The sequence below is a fragment of the Sinocyclocheilus grahami genome, unplaced genomic scaffold (assembly GCF_001515645.1).
Source record: "Sinocyclocheilus grahami isolate Dianchi unplaced genomic scaffold, SAMN03320097.WGS_v1.1 scaffold807.1, whole genome shotgun sequence".
Taxonomy (NCBI): Eukaryota; Metazoa; Chordata; class Actinopteri; order Cypriniformes; family Cyprinidae; genus Sinocyclocheilus; species Sinocyclocheilus grahami.
This window is the reverse complement of record NW_015505986.1, coordinates 179,677-200,450: the sequence shown is the minus strand read 5'-3', so window position 1 is coordinate 200,450 and position 20,774 is coordinate 179,677. Positions and strand designations below refer to the sequence as shown.

General features: G+C 39.5%; 1 protein-coding gene across 1 annotated transcript in view; it reads right to left on the bottom strand.

Moving 5' to 3' along the window:
- Nucleotides 1-17,911, bottom strand: part of znf804a (zinc finger protein 804A) — a 53,884-nt gene extending 35,973 nt beyond the window's left edge. The window contains exon 1 of the mRNA XM_016246671.1: nt 17,247-17,911. Within this exon, the coding sequence (XP_016102157.1) occupies nt 17,247-17,357 (111 nt within the window). The 5' untranslated portion in view covers nt 17,358-17,911. The remainder of the gene's footprint in view (nt 1-17,246) is intronic.
- Nucleotides 17,912-20,774: the final 2,863 nt, after the last annotated feature.

Below are 20,774 nucleotides of genomic sequence, written 5' to 3'. Positions count from 1 at the left end.
ATTCTTCTGTTAAATCTTGTGTATTATGTGAGTTATAAAACAGTTGTTTTAGAAGTTATGTTGTCATGGCAACAAGGAAAGTTTGTAAAATGGAACATAAATTCACAAAGAAAAGGTTAGTAATTTTAAGTGGGGCTACACTACTGAAACAGTGAGTAATGTAGTATTTAGGTTGGGCTCTTTCACTTCCATTGTAAGTGTCTCATTGTAACCCAGATTTTTGCTTTATTCAAAGAAAATGAGGGACGAGTCAAAAAAAATTTGGGGTAATCAACATTATTCCCTGTACATTCCTGTAATGCTTAATACTCTCTCTCTCTCTCTCTCTCTCTATATATATATATGTATATTTATTTATTTATTTATACATATATACATACAGTTCATCAGATGCACCACATATGTTATGCATTTCAGGATTATAGTGAATCATTGATTTTTTTCTTATCCAAACTAAAATTTCAGTTGGTATTTTTCAATTCAGGAGCACATAGTCTCATAATACCACAACCTGTTCAACAACCCCCTTTATTACCCCAGCTCTATTTTTATTTGCGTGGGTTTTAAGTCAGTTCATAGCCTCAATGCCTCTGTTTATTACTACTGCTCTTCAAAGATGAATTGCATTAGCGGCGAGCGCACTCAGCCCGATACAATAACCAAGCGCTACCTGGACAGACGCCAGAACGGTTCTAACATTAGCTCCACATCGCATATGTCAGAGTCAGTGCGTGATCGGCTCTCTGAGGCTGTGATTGGGGCAATCCAGAAAGGCAAATCAAATCAGCTTTTACATGGGACGGCTGTAAGTGCTAGAGAAATACTGACCACACATTAATTATTAAACACGGAGATATCAGGCTTATAAATGTACACTGCAGATACACCTCTACGGGGGCGAGGAGATGCTATCTGAACCTCACAAATAGGGCCCTTAAGTGCCCCTGAACCTGAGATAAATTTGGGCAATCGAAGAGCTTGTACACACCGCAAGATTGCACGTCTCCATTAAACTGCAGCAACTTGTGCTCAGGTTATTTTGAGGCAAACAATCGAGGCTGGATAGTAAGCAATGTGAGGGCGAACATCGCCCTGCTTTGCGGTGACAGCTGTAGTCATTGTGCCATTTAAAGCAAGACCACGGGAGCAGAGTGTTCAGGCGAACGCGCCAATATTTACAAAAGCATTGTGCAAGCACAATGGCCGACACAATGCCTCTGGACTGCAATGAAGAGGTGAAAATCCCTTCAAAGCTTCCAAGTCAATAATTGTTTGCTTAATAATATAGATAAAACAACGTTTTGTTTCCTTTTGTTTGCAAAAACGACCCTTTCGTCTCTCCGGGGTCCATTGTTGACTAGCGCAGAGCAGGGAATCATGCCTCTGGCAGCGATGTAGAATCCCAATACATGTTCCCTCTGTTATGCATTTCAAAAAGAAGCTTAATTAGTCTTCCAGCTTTTAAGATGCTCTGGCTAATGAATTTCATTAAACAAGAAAGTGGCCTGATATGTGGGCACTACTCTGACAGATGAGAGGAGGGGAGTGGGTGGAGAGGGAGTCTAGCTGTGTAGGTAGTCCAACAAAGATACAGCCTCCAGCAAAGACTTTATAAAACACACAAGGATGCCCTGCAAAGCTACTCATTATGTAGACAATGACAGCCATCATACTGCTGGGAACGTACGTTCTCCTGCATCCCAACAGGATCGTTTTAATTAAGCGGGTTTGGAATTGTAGGAGAACTGTGAGGAAAGTCTTTGGGGTCACAGAATTGCTTCTACCTTCTGCGAGTCTGATCTCTCTGCTGATTCTGCGAGAACATGAGCCAACTCCTGGCACCTGCCCAGGCCCTGAGCTGAACCCGACCCTTCCCCTGGGTCCTAGCCCACTCCCTCCCCTTCTGTAATTTTAGTCTTTTGAGCAGAGCCACTACACAGATAAACACTGCAGCAAGGATACTCAAACAATGTAGTGAATGTATCCCAACACATCTCAAGGTGGTCTGAACTTTCAAACCCAGCACTGCGGTAAAGCACTCAATTTATGAGCGGGATACTGAGAGTTGCTGGAATCAAGAGTGCATTTTAAATCAGTTTTGAATATTATTAAAGGGAAAGTTCACCCAAATATGTAAATTCTGTCATCATTTGCTCACGCTCACATCGACTTACTTTCTTCAGTGAAACTATAACAGGAGATATTCTGAACAACTGTTTTTGTCCATACAGTAAAACTCAAGTTTGCAGCTCCAAAAAGGATATAAAGGTAGAGTGAATTTAATCCATATGACTGGACTGATATATTAAAAGCCTTCTGAAGCAGCATCCTCAATTTGTGTCATGAACAGAAATGTAATCCCCTCAAATCAAATCAAAACATTGATCAATGCCATATTTAATGTAGTCTGTGTATTCACGTGCTGATCAATGTTTTGATTTGATTTGAGATTAAATAAAGACCTAAATTCAATCTGTTTATCATACATTCTCAACCTTAAAGTGAAGCTTTATTTACCAATACCCCAACTATCTTATTTATCCCTAAAAGGCTCATAGTAGTACCTTGAAATTTCATATTTTTACTCTAAGGTACTAATATGCACGGTTGAAGAGGTAGATGAGGTACAAAGTTGTCCCTTTAAAGTTACCCCAGTGACAATCACTTTTACGCCTAAAGGTATACTTTTTGCACATTTTTCCTGGTAGTATACAAAGTAAATACAACTATACCAAGTTTTCCTGGCAGTATACGTCAGACGACTTGAAGTTGAATGGATCACTTTCATGCTACCTTTGTCTTTTTTGGAGCTTGAAAATTTTGGACCCCTTTGACAAAAAACAGCTGTGAATTTCTTTAAAATATCTTCTTTTGTGTTCCAGAGAATAAAGCAAATAACATGAGGCTGAGTAAATGATGAACTATCCTATTAAAGCAAACTCAATGTGATCTGCTCTTGCAAACCCAGCGCTACGGTGAAGCAGTCAATTCATGAGCTGGATATTGAGAGTTGCAGGACCTAAAAATGCATTTTAAATCAGTTCTGAATATGTATTAAGGTGAAAGAGGCGGTAGGTATAGAAATGGGGTCAAATTCACCATTCATCCAGAATAGAAAAGGAAATGGGAAATTATAAGGGAGATAATGTTTTCACACAGGTGGAAACATTCTAATAAAGAGGATAAGTGTTTGAAACCCTCAACCGCAGCGCCACACACACAGAAACCCTGCACGCAGAAATCGAAACACACAAACACAGGTACACGCACACACAGAACCTGCTCCATAAAGCTGTCTCTTTGAGCTCTGCTGCTTTAATTTACACAGCCAGCACCAACTCTATCTCTCTTCACGCTGACCATGCACATTCCCCAAGATCCTTCCACTGCCATTACCGCTGCTGTTGTTTCAAGCAGAGATTAAATAAGAGGCCAGAGGAAGATAAATTCTGAGGATCTGCTCGGCTGCCAGACCAAAAAAATCAATGCCTTTTCTATGGGAGAATTCTAATGAAGGTACGGAGGTACTAGCTTACAAATCACTGGGAGGTTTAGAGATATTTGAAGCTCTATGTGATCTTCAGAACCCTTTGTGTAAAGCTAAAGAAGGAACTAATTGAGGGTGTTATGTAAAATAAAGAAGCCTCTCGCGCTAATATGTCAAACGGACACTTTAAGGCATCTGTTTGCACTATTTGCATAAGGTGAATAACATATGTCAACACAAGATGCTGAATTAATGGTCAGAGCTGGAATATGTGAGGTTTTGTTGTTGTCATCAGTCTCTTCTGGCACGATGAACATCTCACTCACAAATACAGCTCCTCAATCTTATTTCTCGACTCTCCGATTTAGATTTAAAGCCCCGCTCGGGTATCGGAATAGAGTCAGCGCAATATTGATTATTGGGCTGGTGTTGACACCATTTTCTACAATAAAAATGCTTGAGAAAAAAGTTTGAAAGAGTGAGATTGGAGATGTCATTAGAAAGGAGAGATTACAGGGGTCATTCAGAGGTTGCTTTGGGGACTGTCCTAGAACGCCATTAGGAGGGAGAGAGGGATATCCCCCCCCCCCCCCCCGTCCTTTGGTCAGACTCAGAGGCTGAAAGAGATTCTGCAGTATTTCAGTGTCCCAAATCAGAGAGACCTTTCAACTGTGCCTGATGCAACGTGTGCCTCTGCAGTGTGAAATATGCACATTTTAAAACTTGATCTTTCAGACGTCTCTCAGCCTGTGTGATATGATAAAAAAGGGCCTGTACACAATAACAGCTATTCTTTTCAACCAGATTTCAAATGCTTTGGAGTTTATGGTTGAAACCTTGTCACAGCGCTCTCTTATTTGGTGCTGTGTGTACATTTGTTTGTTAAACTTTCATCTCACCAGCATGCACACCGCAAGACAAGCGGTCTCGCACCAGAGCGCAGGGGCAGAATGCTGTGAAATTGCTGTGATCATGTGCACGTGCAGTGTATGACGTGAAACACCACAGGCTTTAAACGACTGACAGGCAACGATGAAGTTTGTATCCTACAGACACAAGTCAACCTGTTTTTTGAACCGAACCGAACCTCAACAAGGATCGCTTTGTTATCTGCTTAGGTGTTTATTAAGGCTTTGAAACAGGGATTTATGTCAATATGTCAATAATCGCCATGGCTACCACATGAAAGGCTGGTGGTTTTCTCTTGGCTGAAGTCCAGATCATAGCTTCTGCAGAACGAGAAAACGTGATCATGGGGAAGAGATCTAAAATGATCTAACCACAAGCGGATTTCAAACATGACTAAATATCGTTACTTAATAAGGTAACTGGTATCGTTCAAAGGTTTGGGTTCAGTAAGATATTTTTATTCCTTTTATTAATTATTTTATTCAACAAGCTTGCATTAAATTGATCAAAAGTGTCAGTAAAGATGTATATTTTTACAAAACATTGTTTTTTAAAATAAATGCTGTTCTTTTAAGCTTTCTGTTCATTTTTTTTAGCATACTATAATTATTTCTGAAGGAATTAATGTTGAAAATTCAGCTTTGCCATCACAAGAATACATTACATTTTAAAACATATTAAAATAGAAAAGTGTTATTTTACATTATTACATTATTTCATTGTATTACTGCTGTATTGTTTTACTGTATTTTGCAGCTTTGATGAGCATCAGAGACTGCTTTCAACAACATCTCCAAAAAAAATTTTTACCAACCCCAAACTTTTGAAAGGTAGTGTAAGGAGTGCAAAAAGAGAAAAAGTGTTCAACAAAAGCACTAATACATTTTCCAATAAATGATAATAATAATAATGATGATGATCTAGACAGAAATTTGTTCTGTTTGGGTTACAACACAATAGTCTTTTTAGGTGTCGTCAATACGTCAGTTTTGTACGTTAAAATGCTGAAAATACGTCAGTTTCGTACGTTTAGATGCTGAAAATACGTCAGTATTGTACATTTTAGTGCCTGTAAAAACGTAAGTAAATGTACGTTTTATAGAACCACATTTTACGTAAAATACATACGAATTATCATGAGATCACGTTGGTAAAAACAGCAGTGTGGATTATTTGAATGTGATATAAATGTATAACTGTATAAACTGAACACAATCTTATGATTACTGTGGTATCATTGATTTCAGATTTATCATCCTTAAAAAGCAAATTGTAGTTGTGGACATTTTACATGTCTGTCAGACAGCTGCTTCCTGTCTAAGTGGGTGGTTCTTGGCCAGAATAATTGGCTAAAATTGCAAAGTGGCCCAGACTTTATTGTAAGAAATCTGGCTCTACAAAAATAATAATTTCACACAACCTGTCTTTCATTCAAGCAAACAGATACAATGAAAATAATCATCATTTTAGGGCCTCTAAAATGCATTGTATACAGTGCATAATTGCACTACAATGTATACGAGTTCCCTCCTTAACTCTGTTTTTGAAAACTGATCTTCATGATCCATAATCATGTACAAGATCAAAGCTATAAAATGTGGTTATATGATTAGTAACCTACATTTTTTATTAGAATTTAAATACTAGACATTGTATATATTTTTATATAGAAAAAAAAGAGATAGATTTAGACCCATTTAAAAACTAATTATGCTATATCATCTAGTAATTTCCTCCTTTTTGAACAGTTACAGTTTACCAACATTCAAAATAACACTGCCCAAATTGTACAGGCCAAGGCTAAAATGACAGGTAGCGCAAGTTTTTTTCTCTGTTGTCTCATGATCTTTAAGCACACAGTAGATCACCGTCAATTAGCTGACATTCTGATCATTAGAAACTGCTCACATGCAGAGCGCAGTCTCCCAGCAAACCATGGCCAGAGATTTTAAATGTGTTTGGAACACAAACACATTGACATGCACAAATACACACAAGAGAAATGAGAAAACAAGGCACAGACGCAAATACACAACCAAGTTCACATTGCAAACACACATTGCAGTTCAATATTCAGCGGCTATATCAAACAGGAAAATGTTTCGAAATTGTAGCCAGCAAAATATAATCAGCGTTTTGTAGTGAATGTTTATGGTGATTAGGTAGTTCTGATGGATCTATTTCCTACAGTTATTTTGTACACTTAAACATAAATCGGTCTGATATGAAGCTCAAGTGGCAGTGTCTGACCCTGACTCCACCTCCTGGATCTAAATGATTGCAGATTAAGAGGCGGCTGGCAGGAGACAGCACAGCCCCTACCACCCCAGCCTGACTCCATTTTGCCCAGAGACGAAGGTGACGACACTTGAATAATTAACAACCACAAATAGAGACTTTAAGCCACGCTCTCTGGAGTAGAGGAAGAAAAAATAATGTTGTAAGACAGGAAAGCCACTCTTAGAAATACCTGCATATTTTCTAGGCAGGAGGATCAGCATTATTATAGTTTTATTATCATTATTTAAATTTTTTAAATATAATAATATTATATTTTTAATTGTCTGTTTTTTTTGTAAGTTTCATAATAATTTTATAATAATTAGTTTTCTTTTTTTTGGTCCTATATAAGTATACTAATATAGCACTCTTTTTTCATGCATCTAAAACTGCACCATACTTGAAAAAAATGCAGTCTACTGTAAGTTTAAGGTGATGTTTTATTCACTCAAATTTACAACAACAGCACACCACGCTACTTGCTGACAATGAATGTGCTATAAATGTGTCCCTGCTATATTTTACAGTAAATTATCACTCTGGCATCGCTTGGACATTTATGATTCAGCAGCACAGACTGGACCCGCTCAGATTTTCTGTCAATCTCAGATGGTCTGTACTGGATAACATCTAGTCGCTGGATTTTACCACAGTTTGAGCAGCTCATGTCGCTGAATCATTGAGTTTTGAGATTGTTTGGATCATCTGTGGCATTATCTGCTGCAGACACTTTGCTACGTGCATATTTAATATTGTGGTGTCTTCAGTTTCAGATATACCTGCTCCGAAACATCACACCCCTTGTACACTTTCTCTCTAATTGTCTTTTTTTTCATGAGCTTGAGTGTGATTTATCTAGCAGGGTGATCCCTGTTTACACATACACTACCTGTAATGTCAATCTGAGCAATTTTCCAGTAAAAACATTTGCATTGTTACAAAAGGTTTAATTTTCAAATTAATTATGCTGTTTTGAACTTTCTATTCATTAAGGAATCACAAAAGTATAATAGTTTCCACAAAAATGTTATGCAGCCCAAATGTTTTCCACATTGATAAGAATTAGAAATGTTTCTTGAGCATCAAAATCGGCATATTAGAATGATTTCTGAAGAATCGTGACACTGAAGAATAATGATGCTGAAAATTCAGCTTTGCATCACAAATATATACGGTATGTGTGTGTTTTTATATATGTGTGTATATATATATATGTTATTTATTTATTTTTACTGTATTTTTAATTAAATAAATGTAGCCTTTACCAATCTTACCGACATTTCAAAAAGGTTGTGTATACTTGGATAGATACTGATTCATTTAAACTGTACACCCTTTCACACAATTCTAAAATAATTATGACCTCAGCTTTCGAGAGGACGACAGGTGAACATACTCAGTATTAAGCTGGGACTCTTACTCTTCAGTGCAAGAAACATATGATAATGACCTTTAAAAATGGCATTTATTTATCAAATTAATTCTGATGGGACTAAAAGTAATTTGCACTTTGCATTGCTGAATTTAATTATCATCAAAGCTCAGTTCAAACTCAAAGCTCAAAGTATGAAGTACATTTGGAACAGTATAATGTTACAGTATAACATTAACATCTTAACATCATGTCACACATCTGATTTGTGTGCAAGTACAGGCACAATCGTTCAGACTTCTCTTAAGAAATCACCCAGAATTAAACATTAAATATCCCATTTGGTGACAGAGACAAAATATTTTAGCATTTCATTGAGTCATTTATATTTATAAAATACAACACAATTAACTTATAATTACCATGAATTATTGGAAGCTGTTAGTAAATGAATATCATACGTTTTAGTGTCTCTCCAAATGTACAAAAAGAATCAGAAGAGAATCAGAAAGAGCTTTATTGCCAAGTATGTTTGCACATACAAGGAATTTGTTATAGTGTCACAAGCTTCCAGTATACGGAGACAGCAACAACACACAGATAATAAAAATGAGATGTGAATTAAATACACATGCATAAATATAAACCACAAAAAAAAAGAATAAATTGTATGTACAGGTGTGGTATAGATCGAATAGGAATAGAATAAAATAAAATAAGTTGTAGGGATGTACTAGGGTTTAGGGTGATAAATAATTATAAGGTTATTGCACATAATGTACTTTAATTGCACAATGGGAGAACATTAACTGTTCATGAGATAGATTGCCTGGGGAAAGAAACTGTTCTTGTGCCTGGCTGTCCTGGTATTCGGTGCTCTGTAACGCCGACCAGATGGCAAAAGTTCAAAAAGTAGATGGCTTGGATGTGATGGATCCAGAGTGATTTTCTGAGCCCTTTTCCTCACTCTGGATGTATACAGTTCTTGGAGGGTAGGCAGGGGGGCACCAATAATCCTTTCAGCAGTCCGAACTGTTCTCTGTAGTCTTCTGATGTCTGATTTTGTAGCTGAACCAAACCAGACAGTTATTGAAGTGCACAGAACAGACTCGGTGACGGCTGAGTAGAACTGTTTCAGCAGCTCCTGTGGCAGGTTGAATTCCCTCAGCTGGCGAAGGAAGTACAACCTCTGCTTGGCCTTTTCAACAGTGGAGTTAATGTGAGTGTCCCACTTCAGGTCCTGAGAGATGGTGGTGCCCAGGAACCTGAATGACTCCACTGTCGTTACAGTGCTATCCATGATGGTGAGTGGGGGGAGTGCAGGGGGGTTCCTCCTGAAGTCCACGATCATCTCCACAGTTTTGAGGGTGTTCAGCTCCAAGTTGTTAAGACTGCACCAGACAGCCAGCTCTTTAACCTCCTGACTGTAAGCAGACTCGTCTCCATCCTTGATGAGACTGATGACTGTAGTGTTATCTGCATACTTCAGGAGCTTGACAGAGGGGTCTTCAGAGGTGCAGTCGTTGGTGTAGAGGGAGAAGAACAGTGGGGAGAGGATGCAACCCTGAGGGGTGCCAGTGCTGGTGGTGCGGTTGTTGGATGTGAATTTACCAGTTCTCACGAGCTGTTGCCTATCTGTCAGATAGCTGGTGACCGCTGCATTCTGAATCATTTGTAGAGGTTTGATTGTGCTTGATGGGAGTCCAGCCAGAAGAGCATTGCAGTAGTCCAGCCTAGAGATGACAAGGGCCTGGAAAAGAAGTTGTCCAGGCCCTTGATTTGCTTTATTAAAGTCCCCGAGAATGATTAAAACAGAGTCCGGGTGTTGTTGTTCTGTCTCTGTGATCAGATCAGCGAGTTTCTGTAAAGCTGAGCTCACGTGTGCTTGCGGAGGGATGTAAATACTCACGAGAATGAACGAGTGAAACTCCCGCAGCGAATAGAACGGCTTACAGTTCATGAAAAGCGCTTCTAGATCGGAACAGCACATCTTCTTTAACGCTGTAACATCTGTACACCACCTTTCGCTGATATAAAAACATGTCCCGCCGCCGTATGATTTCCCCATTGATTCTGCGTCGCGATCTGCTCTAAACAGCTGAAAGCCCGGGAGACTCAACGCGCTGTCCGGAATGGCGTCATTCAGCCAGGTTTCCGTGAAACACAGAGCAGCAGAGTGAAAAATCCTTATTTGTCCAGGAGAGCAGAAGAAGTTCGTCCGTTTTGTTGGGTAGAGAGCGGAGATTTGCCATATGGATGCTCAGCAATGGCGTTCTGAATCCGCGCTTCCTGAGCTTCATGAGCGTGCCGGCTCACTTCCCCCATCTGCGCGTCCTGAAGCGCTTGATCAGCGCAGCAGCTCCGCCGACTACAACGTTCAGCAAAACGTCCGAATAAACGAAATCCGGTAGAAGATTGTGTGGTGTGTTCTGCCGAATGTTCAGCAGCTCATCCCTGGTAAAACTGATCGTGTTTGAGAAAGAAAAAACAGGAAAAACGAACAAAAACAGTACAAAATACACATACAGTACATTTTAAAATGTACTGTATGTGCGCTAGAACCACACTCTAAGTACGAATACTAATGAATAGTAATGAGATCAGGTTGGATTTAGAAAGGAAGAGAAAAAAAGTGTTACAAGGTAGAGTGAGACGAAGCAAGGAAAAGAGAGAGAATGAAAGAGCAGCATGAGAGCAGAGCAGAAGTTAATTGACTTGAGTCAAAGACAAAAGGTCTAGTATACAGTATCTGAATACTAGACAGATAAAGGGAGAGATGGAGAGAGGTAAGAGGTTCAGTGAACACCTACACACTTAACTCCGAGCTCATCAGAATACTGTGGTCACCTGGAGGACTCCTCACAGCTCCTCTCTGCACTTCTTTTCCTGCATCTCCATCTGTCCTGAATCGCAAACATGGCCCATTGGCGGTCGTCTCCCTGCGATCGGCTCCGGTAAAGCGGGAGGTGGGCAGCAGTGAAGCTCAATGAACTGAGGGTCTGCTGCTGTGTTACTCAGTGTTTACAAGCTTGCTTGGTCTACAGTGGATTTTTTTTTCTTTGAAAAGGAGGAAAAGCGCTTCACTTCTATCAAGCATCAAATCAAGTGAGATGAGGTAGCTGGGATGCTCTGCATTGTAATATCACTCAAAGGAATGGGGAACATTAAAAGGCTCTCAGCACTCATATTGCGGTGAGTGGCTATGAGCAACGATGGGGACTCGTTCAATTACTGGCACAAACACAGGGCTTTCTTTCCAGCGCTGCACCTGTACCTTCCCATACCTACTGCATTCATTGTGCTGCATATTTCATTTATATTGCATAGCATAAACACACAAGCATATAGAGTGTTAAAGGGACAGTTCACATAAACATGAAAATGGTCATAATTTACTTTTCAAACCTGTGTGCTATTTTTTTTATCATTATTATTATTTTGTTGTTGCTGTTGCTGTTGTTGTTGAATGCAAAAGGAGAATTTTTAAAAAGTTTATTAGCTTATATTCAAAGTCTTCTGGCATAATTTAAAAAAAAATCATTTATTTCGTTTCTTTAACAAAAAACAGCATTGGATTTCATGACAAAATATAATTAAATGAAACCAGAGATGCTGCAATGATAAATGAATCAATGAATACAGACTTACATTTTAGAGTACTGCTTATACAAAGCTATTATGTAGCAGAAGACTAGACTCTATGTAAGAAGACTTTTATGGTCTTTTATTTTGCAACTCAGACAGCATTAATTAAACAACCCAAGGTTTAATTCCCTGGGAATGCGTGAATTGATCAAATGTACACTACCATTCAAAAATCTGATCTATAATCTTTTTGTTTTATTTTTAAAAGAAGTCTCTTACAGTATGCTCACTAAGACTACATTTATTTGCTCAAAATACAGTAAAAACAGCAATTTTGTGAAATATTATTACAATTTAAAATAACTATTTTCTATTATATTATATTTTAAAATGTAATTTATTCCTGAAATGGCAAAGCTGAGTTTTCAGAAGAACAGTCTTCTAGTGTCACACGATCCTTCAGAAATCATTCTAATATGATGACAGTGATCCTAATTAATAGTTTGTGGAAACCGCAATGCCCCCCCCCCCCTTTTAAATCCAGATCTTTTGTCCAAATCATTATATCTTTACTGTCACTTTTGATCTCTTTCTTGCATTTTTGCTGAAATTAAAAGTATTATGCATTAAAAAAAGTGGGTAACACGTTAGTCTAGGGACCAATTCTCACTATTAATAAGTTGCTTATTAGCATGCCTACTATTAACATATTGGCAGTTTATTAGTACTTATAAAGCACATATTCTGCATGACCATATTTTACATCCCTAATCATACCCAATACCTAAACTTAACAACTACCTTACTAACCATCAGTAAGCAGCAAATTAGGAGTTTATTGAGGCTAAAGTTGTAGTTAACAGCGAGAATTACCTTAAAATAAAGTGACCAAATAGGATTTAGAAAGTGCAATTTTGTGTATGGCAGTGTATGTATAATACATGTAAAAGTATAAACGTATCTGCCAAATGCATTAAAGTTAAAAAGTTAAAACGTCAAAATGTTTATTCTACATTTTAAAGCTAGTGCTCACTATAACATGTCTTTATATGGAAAACAGCTACATAAATATTCTTCAAAAATTCTTCTTTTGTGATCCACTGAAAAATAACAGGCATACTGTATAGTTTGGATCAACATACAGGTGAGTACAGTAAATAATGAACACTTCTAGGTGAACTATTCCTTTAGGAGTCATATGCTTTCAGGGTCAGAGTGGATATGTCACAGGCAATGGTATGGCAGTATCCGTCCCTTAAGAGGCAGGAACGCTGTAAGGAACGTTGTAAGGAAGCCTCTCTATATGCTGCCCTTCAGCTGTACAAGGCCAAAGCTCAGGGCTGGCAGGGTATTTTTACTCCACTGCTTACGAGTGCAAAACCCTCCTGACGCGTACAAAAATGCCTGGCAAAGTTCAAGCGATTATATAGAGGCGAGCGCTTCGGAGCAAGAGATTGGTCTCACTGCGTTAGGTGCTTATTCTGTATTGAAACAGCAGGTAAATTATAGATCCTTGTGGCCGGCGACTTAAATATTTATGAGGGTAAGACAACAACAATGGGTTGACAGCATAGGATCGCCGTGAACATTTCATCTCCGAACATCAGGTGAGCTGAATACAGCCGTATTACTGTGTAATTGTGCTATTATACCTCAGCAGAAAGCCTACAGTGAAACCCCACTGTGCCTTTGTGCCTTCTAAGTACACAGTTTATTCAATGGGGTATTTTCTGTGAATCAGTGTGAAAATGGGTTCACCGTCAGTAGAAAACATGGGATTAGCACTTTTATAAGGGCCCCTGGAATCTGCACCGTGCCTCTTTTGTGCAGAGAGGAGGAGAACAACACAACCAGGGCAAGAGATTTGATTTGTCACAGTGAATACCTTCAAAACACACACACATACACACTCACAAAGAAACAAACACCGTGTCTGCGGGGTTCAGAGAGAATGATTCCATTGTTATAAAGTTAACAGCACTGTGAAATGAAATTGATGCAGCACTAGCAGGCAAAACGCCACGTTCAGGGTATTTAAATGAACCTGGCGTTTATGAGTAACAGAAGGCCATGAATGGAGTGAATTTTAATCAGCGGAGTGTGAGCGTGGCACACATTTGTCTCGGGCGTGTGTAAAGTTAACTACATCTGTCTGCATTCAGCAGTGATGACAAGCCTTGGGTTCTCCCCGTCTGTAAATAAAACATGCTGCACGGTGTGATATCTAAACGCTCGTTTCTCCCTCACACCTGGATGGGGCCATGCGGTAAAACGCGGCGAAAGGTTGCAGAGGCTAATCGTCTGAGCCACTACATTAATTATCCCGCAGCAGAGCTTTTGCATGGGGGCCTGGTCACTGCTAGAGCTGGATTTCTGCTGTAATTCTCAATTAGGAAGCAACTCGGAGAGCTCTGCACACACATACGCATTGTGTTCCCACAACGCAAATTGTCGGGCCGGCTTTCCCAGCAGGGAAAGACAAAGGGTAAGAGGAACATAATAACATTTTGCCCTTTTTCAATCCCTCTCCTCCCACTGTTTTAGCCTCTTTCTCTCTCGCTCTCTGCGATTAAGCTAGTCTGCTGCTGCCTCGTTTGCACACAGGTGATGGTGATTAGGGCTTCACAGACTTCTGTGCTTTGGATGGTGGCATGAAGAAAGAGCATGATACACAAGACAAATAGGAATATCAGAGCGACAATGGCAATTTAATTCTATGCATATCACGTTAGCAACATCCAATCTACACAATCGCCAAGAACCCCACAAGAGCTGATTATAACACCTGTTCACGCTGCCATGAATCTGCCAAAAGAGGCACTGTGGCCATACATACTGTATAGATATTCAGCATAAGGATCCTTTCCCAGAGCACAGTGGTGTCTGAAAGGGGCATCACTGAGTGGAAATGGATGCTCACATCACAGCTCAGCGGGGAGATGGGCTGACTTAGCAGCGACTGTGAGGAAATCGATACCAGCGTTGAAATAACCCCGTTGATATGCATATTCATGAAAACTAAAGCAAGGAGCAAAATTCCACTCAGGCGCTGGTGTTCACCCTGTGTATGACTTTTTGAGTCCACTGACATGGCACCGCTCCAATCAGGTACTCATTCAGTTTAATACAAAGGATGATGGTTTTACTGCCTTATCACACCTGGACTAAACAGAACAAAACAAAAAACATCAACAAAGAAAAAAATGAAACAAACAAAGCAGAGCAAGGCAAAGCAAAGCAAAAAATTTATAAAAAATGCAAAATACAAAACAAAACAAAAAGCAAAGCAACAAACCAAGCAAAGCAAAGCAAAACAAAACAAAACAATGCTGGTATTGTTGGAGTTTAAGATAAACAATCAAGTTATCTATTTATTCAATTGTATAGGCTTCATATTGTAAGAGTATTTATAACACTTAAAATATACATAATAAAATAATAAATATTTACATATTATTTTTTAATGAAAACTTAATAAAAATGATTTAAGAAATTACAAACATTATACAATGTTATTTATTTGCTACTCTAATATAACAAATGGCAAAACAATAATCTACTTGATGCCAAAAGAAACATAATATATACTGTTGTTAATAATAATAATAATAATAATACCATATATGACAAAAGTGAGTGTCATTTAATTTTGTGATTGTTTTAATTTTGTAATTTCAATTTCTAAACAGTGTTAAATATTCTGTTTCATGCATTATTCCAATCTTTTCTCCACAAATGTCGCAAGTAAAATATGCTCAGCGTCAAAGTCACTGTTATAGGCCATTCAATACGCGAGATATGCACAACTTGTCTTGTTTTCATTTTCCTCTCAACATTATCAATAGGTTGACTCTTTCGCTTGAACCAAGCCATTCGATGTACAGAGAAAGCTGGGAGAGCAATTTCTTCTAATTACAAAGATGGACTTTACTGAGTGGTTCTGTATTTCATAGCAGAAAAGTCCATCATATTATAAGAGTGACTATGGGAGCACTCACACTCTCAGTTATATCATTATTATCCTTTCTCCTCTCCTTTCCTCTGCGTCTGAGCCATGCTGAACAAATGTTCTACAGCACAAAGCTTTTCTTCTGGACTAAAATATCACTGCACCAGGAAAAGGAGCCAGATGGCACTGCACCAGCGCTGGGATAAGCACAGCTTTCTTGGTCTGCCTTTCATATCCATACATCTGAGAGTGTGTGTGCAAGAGTATATGAGATTTACAGCTGCTCTATGCAGTGGCGGGAGTAATGAACGAAATTTACTGTTACAGAGCGGCAGCAGTGATGCACACAATGCTCCACCGTAATTTTACATTCACTGACACCAGAATCTCCCCGCAACAGAGTGGGAGATGTGTCGGATCTGATAATTGCATTGAGATCGAACTGACAACAGCCACCGAAACCTCATTCTACTTTTCGTCCGTGCTCGAGAAACAATCTGTTGCTGCATTCACAGTTACGCCATCCAAACGTTCCCTCAGTATAAGCCTTTCAGCTGGAGGTGGGAGGCAGATCAGCAGCATTGGCGCTTGATCCCAAGCCAAGAGCTTCAATATTTCATCTCTAATCATTTTTGATTCTTTTGAAAGGAGGAGGCTGCTGTCAAGAAATCTCTGTTCCCCTAACTGACAGAGATGGCACAGGCAGGCTTGGGAAGAGAGCAGTGAAAGAGAGTATGAAATTTCACTTCCACATTTAAAAGCTTTGAAAGATGCTTCCTTTCAGGAGCCGAGTGCTTTAATTAAATTACACTGTACGGCTGCATCATTCATCTCATTACTTTGTATTTATAATCCTGCTTAACTCGCCAACGAATTGAAAAACAATCTTCAAACTGCTCTTAGAGTAATTATGAAAAATAATATTTTACTAACGCTGATTTTGTTTTTAAATTCCCCTTTGCGCTGCCCTAGATATGCCAAGTTTACAGCAGAGTTTGTGTGGAAATAGAGGCAGTTTGGTGGGAGCAAACACAGGAGGATTATTTCGAGGGCAGGACCAGAAAAGTACGGTTAGACTAAATCCCAGGCCATGACTGTGAGTAGAGATTAATTTGATCCCTATCCATCTGTTAGGAATTTAGTTATAGTCACAGACTAGAGCCAAACTCACTTTCTCCATCTGCAACTTTCCTCATAAACAGGAAGTACTGAACATGAAGTCATTTTGCAACACTTTTCCAGAAGGATTACTGCTTGGCCAGCTTCACATTAGTGTTCCTGTTACACTGCGTTTACTGGGGAATCCTTACAGTCTTTACAATTACAATTTGGTCTGTCTGAACTGAAAAAATGGTCACGTCTAAAATAATTATTTAACTTATTCAATTCAAAAATATTATTTAACATCACTGAATCAACCTAAATAAATTTTTATTTAAATCTCATTCTAATCAGATAGACAATTGCAGGTTAACACTTTTCGCAGTGTGTATATACAGATTGGTTTTACTATAGTAATCACAGTATTCATTATTTATACTCATCTGTAGGACATGTAAAGTGTTACCACAGTACTGAAAAGTTTCCAGAAGCAACATTACAGATGCAAACACTTGCTAAGCACATGACCAAACACACATTGGTAAGGGAGACGGGGTAGTTACCCAGTTTTTGTTGCCGTTCTTGCAGAGGGGACCTCGGAAAACTCCCTTGATGTTTCGAAAGTGTCCATTGCTGAGGTGTGTGGAGCTGATGACAATGTAGTAACACGCCATGGGGAACCCGAAGCTTCCATGCACAGAGTCCAGCCAAGAGAGAGCAAAACAAGTCCACCTAACAAGCCTTTTCTTTTGTTTCTCTGTTTCAGATGAAAGGCACAAGCTCACTTTCCCTCAGTCAGGAACGGAGAGAGCGTGTTCCCTCATCCTCTCGGATCCTCAAACATCAGTCCTTTCTCATCGCTCGGTCTGTTACAGTCACTTTGTGGGCTTTTTCTGACGTGCCTCTGCTTCTTATAGTAGCCTCCAGCAATGCGTTATCCCGCTCTCTCCTCTTCCATGCAACGGCAAAGAGAGTAAGGCAGAGCTGCTCTTTCCTCTTTCTCAGTCTCGGCTCTCTGCGCTGGGCTGAAGTGTGTCTGGGCTGGGCTGAGTGATACGCTCTAGTGAGAGAGCTCCGCTGGGTCTGGCAAAGGAAAGCATGGTGTTATAGCACGCCGTGCGTTGCCGGTCCAATGAACGGGGCCAATGGCGAACAAGCCCCTGGTCTGATGGTGAGGACTGGGATGAGAATTGCATCTGTCACATGCTGCTCTTCCAGATCCACTGAGTCAGCCTCTACTCTCTCTAGCCAACCAGGATTCAGCATATTTTTCCTCTCACACACCCTCTCTCTCTCCCTCATTAGTCCTCTCTCTCTCTTTCTCTCTCTCTCTCTCTCGCTCGTGAGTGCGTTCTTTCTCGGGAAGGAGCTGAGGCAGCAGTCAGGAGCAGGTAAAGGCAGGCTGAGGCGCTGAGAGAGACGCGTCGGTATTTGTTACATCCCCTATCATCCATCTTTTATCAGGTTACTGTGTTCAAGAGTTGCCATAAAACGATTTATATGTTCTACGGACACAGATACCTGCAAATCAAAAGTCCTAGGTGGTGCAGTTTAAAGGCATTGGGTATTTCCTAATGAGGAAGTATAGAAATCCATAAAGCCACTGCTTATAATGGTAATTTACATGCTGATATGACAGAACTGAAGATTCATGACTTCTTTATGAAGAAAACTGCATTATAGATGGTAACTGAAGAAAGATCAAACAGCAATTTTTAACTCATTTTATTTTAATGAAGACTGGAAAAAAACCAGCTTCAAAACAGAGCCGCGCTTGAGGACTGGGAATCCTGGGTTAGAGTTCTCTGGATGCATTCATTGCGTGCCTATTTAAGGACTACACTGACTTCAGCACTAAACAGCAAGAAAGAAAGAAAGAACCGTATGAGCTTCTACAGAGCATGTGGCTGCATGAAACATGCCAGAGAGAGCGAGTTCCCTTCCCACCCCCCAATTTTAGAAGAGCAATAATGCCTCGTAACTAAGCAACACAGTTTCTGAATCAATTCTAAATTGCATACAGTAGGAGAGGCAGATGTAAGGGGCAAGGCGAGTGGGTGCGCACATGTACAAATGTGTACAAATGTGTCTTTCAATATGTTAAGAGACACTGTAACTGGTAACTTTGCAATAATTATTAAAAAATGATAGGGAATATGTCATTCGTGGATTATATTAATGAAATCTACCATGACAGGATGACATCTTGGCGTGTTTGAGACTGCAGCATAATTGAGCGGAGTGAAAGACAGATATCTTGGAAAGCGCTGTTACCAACTGCCAATTAAAATGAACCATCAGGGGCTGATTTCAAATGGGAGAACAAATGCTGTTATTCATTTCATAAGTGTTTGAACCTGCTCTTGAAAATAATTATTTCAGTATAGAGGGAGTCAAAATATCATTTTGAAAATTGGTCCTGGTTTACTTTGAAAAAGTGTCCATGTAGTATTTTTGCTGGAAATTAAACCTCAGCATTTTGTATAATTCATAATCATGTAGTAATATGTATTTTACTTAACTTTTTGAGACTTAAATACTTCAGAATATGCCATACAATAATATACAAACAGCATAAAGACAGTATATTTTTAATATTTGTTTAATGGCATCTTTTTTATGATTGAAGGCCAGAATCAATGATACCAATACTGATTTCTCCATTATTCTCCAATATTTAACCATTGACTATAGTCATTCAACATTACAGTATAATTGATAGCTGTTATTTCTTTAAAAGTGGGGTAAGCGGGTTCAGTGCACAGGACGGACATTAGCCAAGCTGAGCGACAGAAAGATGGAGATGGAGATAAAAAACAAAAGAGGAAAATGTCTGCGGGAACAAAAGAAGGCTTAAGGCAATAAGGCAAGAAGTAGGACCCGTGTAAATATCGGATCAGCTTTCCAGCGCTGGAGAGAACTCAAAGAGTGGAAGGCCTGGGATCGGACGCTGAGGTTGCTTTGTTTCTTCTCGATAGGTGAGTAACACCGTGTCTGCGCCGCAACAGCTAAAGTCTGTCTAGTACACTGGACGCGACAAAACGACTGTTGCAAATCATTTGAAATTTGTGTCAATACATCATGAATAGGACGCAGCAGCAGCTTTCTGTCGGGGATTTGTCGTGTCGTGTCGTGCCGCATCCAGTGTAGACCATAAATATGTATATATATCTATGGTGTAGACAGCATCACTGATTATAATGAGTTCCATCGTATTTTGTCGCGCCACTCGCGTCCAATGTAGACACGGTGTAACATTGGTTTTGTTTTGTTTCACAGAACTAATCGTTGCCTGGGTTGCGTACATATGTGTGGGGCGGAGCTATCAAAATAGGGGTGAGACCCTTTTGAGGTAGGAGTGTGTTTGTTTTGGGGATTTCAAATGTCAACATTGGCTACCAGAAATCGCTTACCCCACCTTTAAGAGCTGCCTCTGCTGAACATGATGCGGATCTGACACGCGTCATATTTTCTCTCAACTCTTTTTACCTTTTATGACCCACTTCAGGTCTTAAAATCTATATTAATGAGCTGACGAGTTAAATCGGGTATGTTAGATGAGTGAGACAGTGCTGGGCTGCTCCAGGATAGTTTTGAATATTATTTCAGAGACATGTTCGTAAATGTGACTCGTATAAAATATATTACATGCATGCACAGTTTTAAGGCAGCTTTAATCGCATTTTTGGTAATTTCATGACTTAACTGACCACGACATTGCATGCAGGTAGTTTATTTCGCGCTTTTATATGAAAGGATACAGGCTACAGCGAGCGCCGGCGCCTTTGTGCGTGCAATTGAAGAGCATGCGTTGGGAGCACAGTACCGTTTCCGCACTCGCTTGACTCGCGCCTGGCGCTGAAGTGAAGTGGAGTGCGCGTCTGAAACGTCTCCCGTTCTCAGTCATTCTGCGACTGAATAAATGCACTTCTTGTCAAGAGAAAAAGTGACAGAAGCAGCAGTTGTGAGTGGGGTGGCCAACCCTTGCCCCGCCCCTTCGTTAATTGCGTTAAATATTTTACCGTGTTAAACTGAAAAAATGAATCACCTGCGTTAACGCGCAAATTTTGAGACCACTAAATATATATATA